This window comes from Ictidomys tridecemlineatus, chromosome 7 (assembly GCF_052094955.1).
Source record: "Ictidomys tridecemlineatus isolate mIctTri1 chromosome 7, mIctTri1.hap1, whole genome shotgun sequence".
In the NCBI taxonomy this organism is placed as follows: domain Eukaryota; kingdom Metazoa; phylum Chordata; class Mammalia; order Rodentia; family Sciuridae; genus Ictidomys; species Ictidomys tridecemlineatus.
Window position 1 is genome coordinate 28,966,413 of NC_135483.1, and position 17,687 is coordinate 28,984,099.

Below are 17,687 nucleotides of genomic sequence, written 5' to 3' on the forward strand. Positions count from 1 at the left end.
TTTCATGTTCATCCAAGACTCAGTAAACAAATCTTCACAGAAACTTTATTTGCAATAAGCAAAAATTGGGTTATTACTCAAATGTCCTTCCATGGTAACTGGATTAAGAGATTGTGGTACATTGGTAAAATGGAATATTAATTAGTGATAAAAAGGAACAAACTGCTGACAAACAACACTGAGGATTTAAAAGGGTAATATGATGGATGAAAAAAGTCTTAAAAGGTTACATACTTTATAAGATTCCATTTATATAATATTATTTAAGTGACAAAATTATAGTTATGAAGCATTAGGGTTAGATGAGGGCATAACCATTTAGAATTAGTTTGTAGAGATGAAGAGTTCTATGACCTGATTGTAACATGAATCTACGCATGAGAATAGTTCATAAACAGAAAAAAAGCATGTAAAAATTGTAAAATCTCAATAAGCTCTGTACCTGAGTTAGTAGTATTGCTGCAATGTCAATTTCCCAGTTTGACAATGTACTATCGTTATATAAGATATTATAAAAAGGAAAAGGTGTACTAATCATATAGAAGAATCTCTAACATTTTTGCAACTTCTTGTTAAGTCCTAAAGTATTCCAAAATGTAACATTATAAACAAATTACTAGTAGGCACACACACACAAAAAAGAGCACGTGACAGAGAGGCCTGACCTTAATATTCTGGATGAAGAGTCAAGAAAGACTTTATTATATAATGAAAGACTACAAATTTTGTAGGAACACAATTCAGCTCATAACAGAGGTTTTACCTGCCAAAAGAGTGTGGACGAAGATAAGGGAACAACAGAGATTCAAAGTCAAAGAGGTTGAAAACAGTTCTAAGTATTTTGTAATAGTTCTCATAATGACTATTTATAATAAAATATTTTAAATAGGTAATTTAGTTTAAATAACTATCTGCTTGCTTTAAATGATTATATTCTGAAACAGCATTCCTGATATGTCTAAAATAAGAGCTTTGTGTGTTAAAAAAAAATTGAATGGTGGATATATTAGAAACATATACAGTTAAAAAAAAGTGGAACCCCAAACACAGTGTCTTAAACAACCAGGAGTTATTTTCTCTCAAATAAAAAAGTGCACAGGTTGGCAATTGCTCATGTTGGTTCAGGTGTTCAACAATGTCATCAGGGAGCCAGGTTCTCCCTAATCTATGAGCTATACCTTTCAAATGTAACTTTCAATTCTCACATTTGCCATTTCAAGGTTGTAAAACAGTTGTTACAATTTTCTTATTGGCACTCAGTCAGAAGGACAAAGAGGCGCAAAGCTCTGACTTCTTCATTTGAAAGGAGAGCCCTCCCAGAAGGCTTCTATGCATTTCATTAGCTGAACTGTTGCATCCCACACCTGAGATTTGTCCAGTAAGATAGTCAAAAGTAATGTGACTATTTAAATTTTAAAAATTAGAAACTGAATATCACAGTTGCACTAAGAGTCCAGGAGCATTTCTAGTGCTCAGAAGCCACTAATGGCTAGTAGCTACCACAGCACATGGCATGAATACAATTTCCTTTACTGCAAAAAGTTCTGCCTTGGTCTAATCACTCACCACAAGAAAACTACCACTTCTCTTTTAAATCAATTAAGATATATCCTATGGGATATTCTAATCTCTTTGAGGAGAAGGATCTTCAGCACTATCCAGGCAAAATGGTACTGTCAATGAAAAGAAATAGAAGTAATAGGAATATGTTGAGAATTGTCTGCCACGATGGGATTATCAGTACATTTAGGTTGAAGTTTATAAATATTACCACTGACAAAGTACTTAATAAGTAAAAACTCTTGGCAAGAAGTTATCTAAAAAATAACTTTATTTTTTATGAGTAAAAATGAAGTGAAGCTAAGACTGACAGCTATAGAAGGCAAGAAATTAACTATTACACAAATAACAATTGGTAAAGTAAATAGTAATCTAGTGATGATGGGTGGTCAGAAGGAGAAAAGGTAGCAGGACAATGAGCAGGCACTAGTTTCTTTATAGCAAATGTAAATTTGAAATTGTTGATCATGGTGAAAATACATTTACCAGTTTCATGTACACAAAGAGTACATCTCTGTGAAAACAAAGATCAGTAGGGAAGAATTATCTGCATACGGGAGAAATTATTTCACAGAAGATATTTAATCAGCTGCTTATTACTCACTACAGAATAAGATGAAAAAGATTGTAACATGGAATATTAGACTAAATATAAAGAGTGATTTACTAATAGTAAGAATCATTCAAAAGTTAAAAGAAGTGGATATTGGCAATAGTTTTCTTCCTAAAGACTTACAGGTTATTAAAATTCTCCACAGTCCCTACTTGCCCAAATCCAGCAATGACAAGTTTGGAAGCCTTGTATATTGTTAGCAAAAATAAGTTTAATTTAAATATACATATATAAATTACAAACTAATACTAACAATAAATATTTGTCCTTAAGAGCAACTACCTGTTTTAAAAACTGATTTGTGTCTAAATAAAATGTTTAACTTTCAAAGTCCTTTCTTTTCCATTGAAACATGTAAAATACTGTTGAAGACAGGATAAAGATTGTTTTTCATGAAAATAAGAAAATGTAATTATAACGAGGAAGTTAATAGAATATGAGAATTGTAATAATTCTATTTCTAAAGATAGTTTAAATTTTATCACTTGCCAAAACCGAAGGGAACTCAACCACTGCAACCTCTTTAATCCCTATTCTCTATGTACTTAAATATATCTTTATGTAATTTACAGTTATATTTCAATAAATATAATTTGTGAAAAGGCTAAATTGAAGTGTTACAGCACAGACTAACCTTAAGGCATTTTATAAGTAGAAATATCTACCTCAAAACAAAAATTTCACAGATATTGCAGAACTTTGGAGAATGACATACTTTAAAAGCAAGATTTCAGAACATAGCAAAGTAATTTAAACAGCCCAAAGGAATGCAAAGCAAAATCCAACCTCATACTATAAACAAGTAAGTTAGGTATGCTGTGTATTTCCAATCATCAGTGAGGAGTTAACTAGAAATTGAGCTAGACAATAATATGATTACAACAAAAAAGAAGCTAGGATCTTCATATGCAAGTTTAACAAATCATCATGGTTTATTTAACAAGGTTTATTTCTACATCAGATTGTGGATTAAAAGCAGTTATATATGTGATATGAAAAGACCGATGTACAATCAATAGGTCTTATATCTTTCTTCCATGGATTTCCCCCATCTCCCTGCTTAGTAGTAAAAGGCATTTTTAGGCTTATATAAACACATTCTTTACAACTGCCTCTTCACAGAAAATTAGAATATAAATAGCACTGGGCATTTAGTTAAATAAGTCACAGGTCAATAATTTCAACTGTGCAGTTGTGAAATCTAATGTCAAAGAGTTTTTGAAACCTTAAGACTGGGTGATCTGCAATGTTTCCAGCATGTCTTCAACTGCCTTTAGAGAGTATTTGGTTTCCTTCTTACTTCGGCCTGCAAACTAATTAAACAACAACAAAAGAAAGCTCTATTAGGCTCAATTTCAATTGCAGGTTAAAAAAAAAAAAAATCACAACATCACCTTCATATTGCTAATGAAACTTAACATTAACTATTTTCTCACTAGCATGGAATCAAACATCTTCCTAAGAACAAAAGTTAAGGTTTAAGAACCTTTTTATTAAGGTTTCATCCTCAGTTGAAGTGTACAAAGGTTTCACTCCATACTTGGTTGGTTTTAAGTAGTATGATAACATCATAGATTTGATTTTAAAACTATCTCATATTCAGACCCCAAACATGCATAAAATAACAAGCATAAATTTTAGAAATGTAACATATTTATTAAGGCACACAATAATAATTTCCACTTATCTCACCTCTAAACAGATTCTTACAGTTTCAAACAAAGATATAAAGTAAATTAAAGTACTTTTTATTAAATATTTTCAAGTTGCAAGTAATCAAAAAAGTCAAAGTTGGTCATATTTTAAGTTTACAGATTTATCAGTTGACTAATGATATGTTTTTGTAGCACAAAGCCTGTCAACACTCCACACAACATATTAAAATGATGCAACATATTTTTAAATATCCATTTTCTAGTTTATGAAATTGTAATTTACTTTATAAAACTAAACTGGGGTTGGATTTTATAATGAAAATCAAAAATAATACATCAAATACTATCTCTCTATATATAAAAGTAAACTCATGGCATCTTAAATTCAATATAGTACACATAATCTGTGGGGTTGAACACTGTTGAATACCCCATGCTGATTTCAAAATGAGTTTTCTAACTGGACTGACAATCTCCATCATTTATCAGTCTGATTTAACACAACAGATTTAACTGATAAATAAGTGTTATGAGGATAGAGGAAAGCTTAATTATATTATCTGTTTTCCCGTGGTCAAAGTATTAATTAAAATGTGGTATTAGTAACATCTAACATCTAGATAACATATTTTAAAGCGACTGATCCTGCCTTCAAATAGCAATGCTATCTTAAGTACTTAGTACTTGATTTATGATGTGTTTCTTCTCTTTCGTAATTAACTAAGCAAACTTCTCATGACCTGTTCAGAAAGATTAAATAATCTAGTACAGGTAACATTATAGAGGCATAGGCTTCACAAATTGGTAACCTGTCTCTGACCCTTCTGGCTACACCATAACATTACAACTCCCCTAGTTCCTAAAACATTAGCTTCTGTAGTTGAATCTTTATTTAATAGAGTAAATAAAAAGTTGTTTGTTTTTTTTAAGGGAAATGTCATGGAAAGAGAAAAGCTCATAAAAACCAAGATCAATTTTATTTTTCCCTGAATTAAAGTATCACTAAGAACTGAAATGTTAAAATACAAGTTATAATTATAAAATATGGCAACAGTAACACCACATTTAAAACATTTTTTTTCTTCATTTCCCTTGGCAAATAAAGGATGTGAGGCATGGTTATTACTTATATTATCCCAGTTGATAAATTCACCTTCACAAGGATCTACAAAGAACAGAAAGCCTTTTCTTTTACCACTGCCTACCCAATGTAAACAGGAATGGTCCTAATCAGATACTTAAAGGTCTAATTCGGAGAAGAGAAGCTTTGATGGGTTGGGGGAGGAGTACAAAAATAGGTTACCATGTGGTAACATTGACTCTTAATTTAAGTTTTAAAGCAGCAAAGTAAAAATTTAAAAACTGTAGAAAGCTAATGTTCTAATATGAATGTTAAGCTGTAGTATTTTTCTTGATTTGTACCTAACAAATATAATAGGAAGTGTGATTTTTTTAATTAGCTAATTTTAAAACATCATCTAAGATGGTGTCAAACACTACTGACAAAACTGCAATTTACAATAAACCAACCTAAATTGTGTCAGAACAAACAAAAACAAAATTGGGAATATAAATCTATCATTTCAAATTTTGCCTGACATGTAATTATTCTGCTATCCCAGAATTACATAGCAATTTAACTGATTATGCTGGAATTACATTTTTTTTCATCAAATCATGATTTAATTTTCTGTTTCCCAAGGATAATAACAGAATCACCCCTGTAATCACAGATAACATACGGCTCAATAGCATAGGTGAATTTAACAGTATACCAAAGAGCATTTATCTGGAGAATTGTTAGCAGGTTCACGTTAAAGTTTTTCATGAGCATTAATCAAATGTGTTTGCTTCTATTGAACATGCTAAACCAATTATTTAACTGAAAAGCAAGCAGTTAGCTATATTATTTCATTATTCAGTGGAGATGAAGAAAAACCATCTTCAAAAATTCATTTTTGTTTCATTCATAAATATCTAGAAAAACATTACTATAAGGAATATTTATTTTATACTTAATTCTAATTTACATGCCTAGATGAGAGTCACAAAGTTCTCGAACAGATCCCAGAATTTACCTAATCACAAAAATGTCAATCTCTGGAGGATGTACTTTTCCACATTATTCACAAATTTTGTGTTTTTCTTTTCATACAGTTATATGTAATTAAGTAAACTCTTCTTTCATACTTCTTTTTTGGATCTATAAGAAAACTCATCAAAAGAACAATAAAACAACCAAATAATCTTGCATATCAAAACCAGAAATCAATGATTTGTCCATTTTAACAACTGGGACACACTGAACAAAAATTAGCTCACACAATTTGTGGAAAATAGTATGGGCCAACAAAGTAATAGGATAAATAGAATAGAATGGCAGATGGATGAATCTCAGAAACATGCAGGCAAAATTAATTTGGGGTGATAAATATCAAATGACTGCTTGCCTGCTATGTGTGGGTGGGGAGGACTGACTACAAAGTGACAGATGGAAACTTTTGGGGGTGATGAAAATGCTATGTATCTTCACAATACACTTTAAATATGTGCAGTGTACATAATTCTATTGTAACAAAGTGGATAAAAAGGCAAAATAAACTAAAACAAAAGGATGTGACTTAAAGATTTATAGAACTTGTGTCCCTTGAATCTGGGTTAACCAAGTGAGTTGTTTTGTCCAATGAAATACTAGCAAAATATGATACAATTAGAGGCTTTTTAAGCCTGTGCATATTGCAGTTTGCCTATTAGCTCCTGAAACTATCATGTGAATAAGCCCAAGTTAGCCTGCCAAATGACAGAAAAGATCTAGTATCTCCAGCTGATGGAGTCAACTGTCAGCTATTTAAGTGAGTTAACCAACTATGGCATACCAGCAGAAATATGAATGAATTCAGCCAAAACTACCACAATTACTCAGCAGATCTCACACCAAACTGCCTACCTACAGAATCATAAGCAAATAAGGTATTTTAAATCACTAAGTATGCAAAAGTTAATGGATACAAATATTTAAGAATTTGGTTTACAGAAAGAATACAGAGAAACTTCCTAGAGAAAGTATAGAATATGAAAGCTTCAAAAACACCAAAATATTTTAAAACCTGTTCCTTTTCTGGTGTTGAAATAAAAATAAATTTTGTATGAGAGGTTATTCCTAATTCAGGAGTATTACACATTGCTATACAGAAACCTGACAGGACCAACTGAGAGGTGTGTTATCTTCCTACGGTGATACTCAAAATGAATTGAGAAATTGACAAGAAAATTTCTATCCCTTGTCTTTCCTATAGAATGAAGAAAAGACAAATCACACCTTCAGTAAGAAGTCTAAGATATCTCTGAGTAACTATGGAGTTTATGGTATAATACTCAATGCCTGAGGAGTACCAGTAGTGCTTTCATAGTTTTTCCAAAGAACACTCAGAATTTATACGACTTTATGAAAAGAAAATGGATCTCACAACATATTGAGAGTGTGCAAGGAGAGAAGGAGGGCGGGAACATGGAACTAAAAACAGGATTTGGTTCTATAAACAATGCATCTCATAAAGCAGGAAGGGTATACTTGGCTAGAGACTTGATCAACTGGGCTTTTTCCATCACTGAAAAGAGTTCTTGAGTTATAGTAATTATCGTAATTTTATACTATTGAGAGCTGTATATCCTAAATGAAGAGAGAAATAAGCACAGGTAGAATGTCAATTGTTCACAAGAAAATAGAACTGAGGAAAGAATTAGAAACTACATTAACATCTTCATATACATTTATACCTGACCCATCTTATAGAGGCAGTATATTATTACCCTTAAGAATATCAACTCTGGAGTTTGCCTTTCTGCATTTGAAAACAACTGTCATTAACCAGGTGTGTCACTTTGGGAGCATTATTTAATCTTTCTGTGCTTTAATTTCCTCATTTGTAAAACAGGTGGGCTGGGGATAGAGCTCAGTGTTAGAATGCTTGCTTAGCAAGCAGGAGAACCTGAGTTCAATCCTCAGCAATGTAAAACAAAAATAAAAAGCCCTGTAAAATAGGAAAAATATGTAATTCATAATACAGCCTCTATAAATGTTTGTTATTTTTAACTATTATTTTAATTGCAATGATCGGAATAGGCATAAGAACGTGAATTTGAAATGATTCATAATGTAATCTGGTGATGTAATTCCAATGTAATTCATAATATAATAAAGCTTAACTCCTCAGAATACTTTCATTTTTTAAATTAGTGCATTGTAGTTATATATAATATGTGGGTTTATTTTGACATAATTATACAAGCATAGTATATCACTGATCCAATTCAACCCCCATTACTTCCCATTTCCTTCCCCCTGCTCCCTTTCCTTTATTCTACTTCTCAGAATACTTTTAAAAGAAAATCCAGGTCCAGAGATATTATGCAATTTATCCAATGTTGCATAGTTAATAAATATCAGAGCTAAATTTTGAACCCAGACAATACAGATCCACCATCTGTGTCTTCTTTAATACACGGAACTAGTTCCATGGAATGGGATTCATAGTAGAATACAGAGAAGGACAGAAAACAATGGATATCCACATGGGATGAAATGGCTGCTATGTCACATCATAAATAAAAATCTTTTCCAAGTAAACTATGGATTTACATATGAAAGTAAAAATCTAGAATTCCTGAAGACACACAAGACTCTTTTGACCATTGAGTAGCAAAAAATTTATTAACAAAAAATAAAAAGTACAAACCATGATATATCCATGAAGGATATCACTGATAAATTTGATTACATTTAACTTTAGAACTTCTATTTGTCAAACTCATTTGAGAAGGAGAGTAAGAAAAGAGAGGTATTTGCTACATACATAACCAGAAAAGGGCTCATAATCAGAAAACCAAAAAAAAAAAAAGAAAAAAAGAAAAAGTCATACAAACCAATAAGAAAAAGATAAGACTTTATAAAAGAGAATATCCAAATGGCCAATAAACACGACAGAATTCTCACTGGAAGATGCAAAATAAAATAAACGAAATACCACCATACACATACCAGAACAGATATAATTACAAAGACTAACAGAACCAAGTGTTAGTGAAGATATAAGTGATGAGAATTCTTTAAGTTACTTATAGGAGTAAATCAACTAACTTGTAAAACTGTCTACATCTACTACAGTTCAAAATACACATACTCTATGACCCAAAATTTCCACTGAAAAGTGTATATGCATCAGAAATGTATGTTAATGTTGACCAAACAAAAAATTCAGTGCAGTGCTATTCAGAATAGTCCCAAACAGAAAATAATCCAACTGCCTGTCAACAACTGAGTAGATATATTGTAATATAGTCATTCAATATACTACAATATAATAAAAATGAATAAACTATAGTCATATACAAGGGTAAATCTCATAAACCTAATAGTGAGTGAGATCAGGAGAAAATGAATACAACTGTATGATGCCATAAATTATAAAGTTATAAGTCAGTATTCTTGAAAAGTAGATATTGCAAGGACCTATCAGGAGGTGATGTTTATATTTATGTGCCTAGATGCATATTTATGACTTGTGTTCTTTTTTCTATGTTACCATTTAATAGAAATGGATTTAAAAAACATAGTTATGTCAAAAAAAGAACCTAGTAGTTAGCTGTTTCTCAAAGATAAATTAAAGCAATGATGAAGTGCGCATACTATTAGTTTTGTATTATACAAGCATTATTTTTAAATCAATCACTCACACAAACATACACAGCAGGCCTACTTATTGTGTAACCCTATCTATTACAGATCTGAGATATCTCAAACTGTGTTTTTAAGCAGAACAATCTAGCTGGTAACTATAAATATTTTGACTTACAATACACTAAAAAACACTAACAATCTCTGCAACATATAACTACACAAGGGTGATTTTAAATGCCATGATTAAGATGACACTAAACTTTTAAATTAAATCTCTCCTATCTTCTCCAACCAGGAATATGAAAATAAAGAATCAAACAGCACCAAAAACAAAACCAACACAGAAGAAAACAAAGCCCACATTATATCTTCTTTCTAAAACCCTAGAATGTGATTTTGTCACCAGTAGCAGAAAGACCTATAAAAGATCAACAAGTCTGCAACAGGAGCAACACAAAGTAACAGAACAACCCACTTACTCTTTTTAAGAAACCAAAAATAAAATCATGAGCAAGCATTAATCCCTTCAACAAGGAAACCTAAGTTGATGAATTATAAATGGTCTACAAAACTTGGAAAATCTTCACAAGCTCCAAATCAAGAGCAAGTGTAATAAACTATGCAAATGAGAAATTAAGTAAGTTTACATCTAAGGCCTCAAAATCTCTCGAACAGTCAGCCAACACTCTCTTACAGAAGCACAAAACCTAATACCAGGAGGAATAACTGAAGCCAAATTTAAAAACCTCATACTAGGAGAAAAAACTGAAGCAAAAAACATATACTAAGAGGAAGACTGTTCAGATAAGGAACATAAGAAGGGAGTTATGCCCAGAGGCACCTATTAAAAAAACAAAACAGGGCTGGGGATGAGCTCAAGCAGTAGCACGCTCGCCGGGCATGAGCGTGCGGCCCGTGTGGCCTGGGTTTGAACCTCAGCACCACATAAAAACAAAGATGTTGTGTCCGCTGAAAACTAAAAAATAAAATATTAAAAAAAAAAACTGGCACAGCACTATATAACATTTAAAGTTGAGAATAATATTTCAGAATCCAAGATTGTTAGAATTTTTTTAGGGTAGAACAGAGAACTACCATGAAGTAAATATTCTATGTTAGTTCTGACAAGCACTGGATATACAGAGAGGTCTTAATCAAGTTGTCTGTAACAAAAAGGAGGAAGCCATAGAATAGTCAAGTTGGGAAAGCTACCCTATCCTATCTTTCGCTCCCCACATTCCATGTTTCCTCCTAACAGCCCAGTAAAACTGTCTTATTATAAGTGAAAAACAAGAAAAAAAAATTGTATAAAAATTATTATGAAGAGAAAAAGAATAAAATAAAAAAAATGATAGAAAAAAATCTGAGAGAAAATGAATAGGAGGTAAGGAAAGGAAATCCAATATACTTATAATTGGAGCCCTGAAAAAAAAAAAAAAAAAGCTAAAGCAAGTGGAAAAAAAATCTATAACTATAATTCTAAAAGTATCTTTTCCCAAAGAAAATTACTGAATCTATATATTAAACAACTGTGTTGTGTACTTAGGAAAACTTATACAAGAATAGCCAACAATACATATCATAGTGAGATTGTTAGATTTTAAAGAAAAAGAGCAAATTCTTTTGAGTACCAGATAAAAGTCTAAATCACTTCTGAGAGAAACTCAGGATGGCATTAGGCTTCTTGACAGCAAAATTTTATCCTAAATAACAATGAAACTACATGATTAAGATACATAATTAAAGTAAATGTAAGCCAAGAATACATAAACAGTCAAACTATCCTTTAAATATAAAGGCTGCTAGTTATAAACAATGGAAGATGTGAAAAAATATTTTTTCCCATGAGCAAATTTTCCTTGAAAAATATTTCCTGAAAAATCTCTTAGAGATAAGCTTCAGAGAACTAAGAAATGAATGTAGAAGTTTTAATATAAGATTTAAAGTGTAAGCAGACTGCAGAAACTTTAATAGTTTGGTTCATTTAGTTTTAGGTTTTCCCTTCCTTCTTTATTTCTTGGGATACCTCTGATTAATAATACATTCACATACCAAATATGCTTTTGAAATGGATCATGCTATTTATGTTACATGAAGTTTTAAAATTACTTCATATTTACCAAAGTTTGAAGAGACAAAAATCACTAAGAAATACATTAACTCATCTACATAAAAACAAAATTATTAATACTAACCTGATAAGCTCTGTTTATTTGGCTAGCTGCCCAACTAGCATATTTCATGTTGTCCTTTTTCATTTTTGCACTTGCTTTTGGATTAGAAGCGATATGACTTGCAGACTAAAAAAAAAGAAACATCAAAAGCAAAATTTCTTTTATTCTAGTCAATCAATAACATGTAAGGGTAACAGTTGCAGTGAATTGATAACAGAAAAATTTTAAAACTATCAAAAGCTTTAAAAAATAAAGTTGAATGAAATTAGTGTTTAAAAATGAAAACATTTTAAAATACAGCATAATCCAAAATAATGAGACAAACGGTTATTTTAAATAATACCTGAAGTTATTTAATTGTATATCTACCACAAATCTGAAAGGTAAAAGCCCCTATCACTTAAATAAAGAAGCCATGGAAACATACTTTTGTAAACCAAAAAGTACTTTCTCATTAGAATTTTAGTAATGCATATTCTTGTTACTGAATAGAATCAGCTTTCCAATGTCAGAAGCACTGAGTATTAATAGAAATCTCAAAAATAATTTATACTATACTAACAAGTGAAAAAATTTCAGTCCAATAGGAATGATCTGACTTGACAAAAACAACTTTAATAGAAGACCTCTGAAAGAACATTCTTTTAACTAACCTATTTCTCTTTTCACTAAAGAGCTTTTAAGTTTTGTTCTACAGAATTCATTAATAACTACAATTTGTTATACCTTCTCCTTTTTAAAAACGTATTTAAGTAAGAAATTCTTAATCTGGACCCATGAAGAATCTATAAATCCCTCAAATCATATCTGAATTTTTAAATGTATGTTGTGATTCTGGGGAAGAGTAAGGTATAAATTCTGTTTTATTCTTAAATATATCTTATTCTTAAAAGGATCTGTCACCCAGTGATTCATAAAAAGGTTAAGCCTTTCTTTTATACCTAAGTGGATATTATAGGTTAACCTCCACTGTCAATGATGTATCTGTATGTTAATAACAAAACTTCTGTGTCTCATCACTTGTTGGATATGAATTTTTGTAAATGCAGTGGTTAAAAGACTGGATTAAAATGCCTGAACTGAAATCCCAGCTTAAACACTTGGGGGCTCTGTGTACATATTTGGGTAAATTAATTAAGCCTGTATATCAGTTTTACCATCTGTGAAATGACAGAAATATTTATTCAAATACTTCAAATGAAGATTTAAGGATTTAAAACAAAACAAAAAAATGCAAACACAATGCCTGGTGCATAAATTTCAATGTAAATGTATTATTAATAATGATGTATTGTCACACAATTTTCAAAGTAAGTATTTAATTTATTTAGTAACATATATTACTGTTAACTATATCTCTAAGCACTTGAAATTTGGAATTTTCTTAAAATTCCTTTGAACAATATTCTAGCCACATTTTGTCATTTCTTTCTAAAAATTATTTATATTTCTTCCCATCACTTTTTAAATCAAGTCTTTTTTCTTACTGAGCTATAACAAGAAGATACTCATTAGAAAACTCATAGAAAGAGTAAAATAAAACAAAATTTCAAAGAACTGACCTATTAAAGTTTATTTTCTTAGTCTCTTTGATTGCAGAGGTGTTCATTTTATATATGAAGCTCAGCAAATTCTTTTATTTCCCATAGCTCTTATTAAATGGCTTTTCTAAGCTCTTCATTTGGCATAAAGCGTAGATAACTACATACTCCCAACAATTTCTAAACTTTTTTCTATGCCATAAAAATAATTAATTTGACATATTAGAGATTCTATTTTCTAATGTTTTTTATTAGCATAGTTTAAAAACATCTCACACAAGTAAACTTAGGTAACAAATAAAATAATGTTGGGCACAAACCCAAGAATATCAAAACAATTAAAATATATATAATATACTTTGTTATATATTACTATTTAATTGTGTAAGAGTAGATATCAATTCTGATATAAAAGATATTTTATACAGAAATGTCAAATAGCTAGGATATCTTAACATTCAAATATAAAACTGCCTTACAACCTACTGTTATTAATACAAAAAAAAACGGATAAAGAGGATTGTTAAATGGAGTTTAAAGAGAGATTTTGCAAAATAACATTAAGCATGCACCTCAACTCACCATGTAAAGCCCAAATAAAGCCCTCATATTTCTGTTGTTCAGTTTCAATGCCTGTGCAAAATACTTTCTTGAAAGTTCGAGGTTTTCAAGTCCACCCTGGGTATATTTAACCTGTTAAAAAATTGCAATGTGCTGAAACTTGTTTATTTTACTACTTTAAAATATAGCATGCTTCATCATACCATAAGCATTAAGTAATTGAAACAGATATTATGTAAACAAATGCAAGATGTTAAAAGAATTCACCTTACGGTTGTTAAATCTAATCTAACATAACTTCTCCTAAAAAGCTATTCTATTCTATGAACATTAAGATCACTGAGTAGTTTCTAAAACTACTAGCACAATAAAAAAGCTCAGAAAAATTTCTGCTTGTATTGCCTTACAAGTGCTACACATATATTTTCTGTTACTACCATTACAAATCTAGACCTGGATATTGTGTTGCCCTTTTACATTTGTACTCTAATAATTAAGAAAATAATGATCCTTTTGCATTCCTTAATAATGAAGTCCTCTAACCTGATAGCATAAAATTATACTGATATTCTTTTCTTCCACTTTTCTTTTTTAGTTGTAGATAGACACAATACCTTCATTTATTTTTATGCGATGCTGAGAATCGAGCCCAGTGCCTCACATGCTAGGCAACTGCTCTACCACTGAACCACAACCCTAACCCCTATACACCATTTTTAAACCACAGACAGATTAAATACTTCCTTCATCCCAAAATATTGGCCTTAATATGAATTTCCAAAAAACATGAATTTAAAAACCATAATCACTGTAAATTTCACAGCAATTAAATGGTGACAATTGTGACATAAATTTATATTAGGAAAGAAAATAGTTTAATATACTATATAAAACACAAAGAATTCACCGTTTTAGTTGAAAGTCCAGCATTTCCACTGCAATAGTAAAAATTCAGAATTTCTTATTCCCTCACTCAATATTCATCAGATGGTTTAAATATTTACATATTCACCTCAATGAAAAAAATATTCTTAGTACCATAACAATACACAAGAGCAAGAAAAATAAAATCACAGAAATTTGTTTCTAAAAACACTTACTTCAGCATACTGCTGACAGTATAAATGGTTGTGTGGATTAGTCATCATAAGCTCCTCTAAACAAAAGGCTGCTTTTGCATAGCTGAAGAATATCAAGAGGAGAAATTACTTTTGAAAAATCACAAATTTTATCTTAGGTATGCCTTTAAATAATTTCAAAACAATTTTAGTTATGTCAAAACACGTTATTTCCAAAACAATCTAAATGGCTTTATTAATAAAGTACTTATCCTAAATCCATAAATACCAATATAAAAATTTTAATGTAATGAAACAAATATATGTCTAAATCCTAAAGCAGTCTATGAACAATTTATAGATACTACTTTTTTAAAAATTAGGCCACTATCATGATATTTAAACATTATTAATAACAAAGACTTTAAGACCTTGGATCTACACATAAAATAATTTTTGGAAGTCCACAGATCGTTAACAAAATGTTCAAATAGCTAGCATAAAGAGGTACTACACACTTTATCAAATACTCCCTAATCATTAAAAATTCTTCACAGACATATATTTGCCAACATATTCTATTACAAAGATTCTCATTACTTAAGTTTACTGTCAAATATTAAATTATATTTAAATTATATCTTTTAAACCTATGAATAATAGATTGTTAGTTTTGATATGCCCTCTACTAGTTCAAATCATGTGGTAGTAAAATGAAAATCTTGCTGAAAATTGCCAGAAATGGCTTTGGAAAACAGCTTTAAACCATGTCATCATTATTTTTCACTTTAATATATTTTATGTTTAAAACCATGCAACTATTCTTATTATTTAAAAGGAAATACTAAGAAATACAAGTATTTTAAATTTATTCTCAGGTGATGACACTATCCAAAAGAAAAAAAACTACCTACAGCTATTTTTAGCATTCGTTACCAATATGCATAGGTACCTACCTTTGCATTAATGCCTGATATATTTACTTTTTGAAATACAGATACTCTAGCTTCACAAATGTTTAACTTATAAAATACTCATTATGTGTTGCACACTAACAGTATTATGAATATTCTATCCTACAAAAATTCTGAAAGCAGATTATCATCACTGTATAGCTAAGAACACTGGGGCAGCAGAGATGTAAACTGAATACCAGGCTGTGTTCCTCCAGACAGCTTGCAATCCTAATATGTATTGCCTAGACCCACAATGAAAATCTGTGGTAATAATACTGATGAAGTTGTCAATGGTGACATAAAAAGTGGGTACCAGAGTCAAACCCAAAGGGCCTAACAAACTAATTGCACCCTGCACACTACCAAAGAACTAAAGCACTTTAGATTTATGAATTGACAGCATTAATTCTTGAAGCATTAATTCTTGAAACACCAAGGCATTTAGTGACTAAACAAATGACTTGAACGAATGATTTAATAAATGTCAGAACAATATTATGACTATTTAGTATCTACCATTCTAAAAGAAAAAAGGAAAGTTGTCTCTACCTTAAACATCCAATTTATCAAAAACAGTTTTGTTATATATATATTCTTTAACTAAGATGATGCCAAAAATTCATATTAAGGCTAGGAATAAATTTCTTAGGGACTTAAATGTGTTGAGGACTATGTGTCTGGTTCTGATAGAATATAAAGCAAGATAAAATAGGAAAGGAAGACTGTAATTAACTTAGAATGATAGAATTTCAAGTAACTTTTATCTTGGTCCTTAAGCTATACTGGGTTTTCTAAATTTTCTGTATAGGTTTTAAACTTGAAAAATTAAAAAAAAAAAGATTTCCTTTATTACTTTTAATCACAAAACCTTCAAGCAATACAAAAAAATTTAAATGACTGTCCCTTGCTTTAGAAACAGAATAAAACTAATGTTAATTTTTTTCAATGTACACTAAAAATTCAGTTTATTATTTAAATACATACTATACCATAATCATAAGTATGTTTATATATGTGTACATAATATATAACTGAGTATGTTTATATATGTGTACATACAAGCATAGATACATCTCTGTTTTCCTAACTGAAAACAGAGACTTTGACAGCCAGAGTACAGCAGAGAACTAAAGAATGGTTCCTGGAATATAGTACACATTTCATTAAATAACAGCTACTGCTTTTATTTTAGCTCCCACCTTTATTAAAATTATTGAAATAACTACTTGATCCTTTATTTCATATTGTATGTATGTGCATGTACGTGCGCGCGCGCCCACACACACACAGACACACACATAGATTTGAGCAAAGGCAAGAGACAAATGTCTTCATGTTATTTTATTTCCTGTTTCAGCTTCTACAAGTATGAGAACAAAGTAAACTATTCATGTACATGCATGAGAATTTGATTCTATTCTCTCAAAAAGGAGGAAACAAACAATGCAATATACTTCGGATTTAGAAGAACTAAGGGAAAAAACGAAAAAAAAAACTACATCTCCAGATGGAAGTTAGGTTAATGCTCTGATATTAGAAAATGTTCACTGAGACTTTGCACTAATCCCCTCACACTGGAATTTCCTCCTGTCACTACAGCAATAAAAAAGCTAACAAAAACATTTATATCCAATAAGCAAGTTCCCTATAGCATTCAACATTCTTGATTATTCTTGGTTTTTAACCCAGGCAACTGAAAGCTTCTTTCGATATTTGGAAGAGTTAATTCTCTAGTGTTAAGGCTAATAAATGCATACAATTGACAGAATTTTTAAACAGCAGGAAGTATTATACTCTTTGTAGGTAAGAACAATTTGAACTCTTAAAAATTCACAATTTTAATTCACCAAAAATAACCTTAGCTTTGAAAATGCAGAACTTTCAAATTCCAA

At 30.5% G+C, this 17,687-nt stretch overlaps 1 protein-coding gene across 1 annotated transcript in view; it reads right to left on the reverse strand.

Moving 5' to 3' along the window:
* Positions 1-3,080: 3,080 nt before the first annotated feature.
* Positions 3,081-17,687, reverse strand: part of Emc2 (ER membrane protein complex subunit 2) — a 44,177-nt gene continuing 29,570 nt past the window's right edge. Inside the window, exons 8-11 of the mRNA XM_005316247.4 lie at positions 14,882-14,963; positions 13,803-13,913; positions 11,701-11,805; positions 3,081-3,486 (exon numbers count right to left, since the gene is read on the reverse strand). Coding sequence (XP_005316304.2) covers positions 3,400-3,486; positions 11,701-11,805; positions 13,803-13,913; positions 14,882-14,963 — 385 coding nt within the window. The 3' untranslated portion in view covers positions 3,081-3,399. The remainder of the gene's footprint in view (positions 3,487-11,700; positions 11,806-13,802; positions 13,914-14,881; positions 14,964-17,687) is intronic.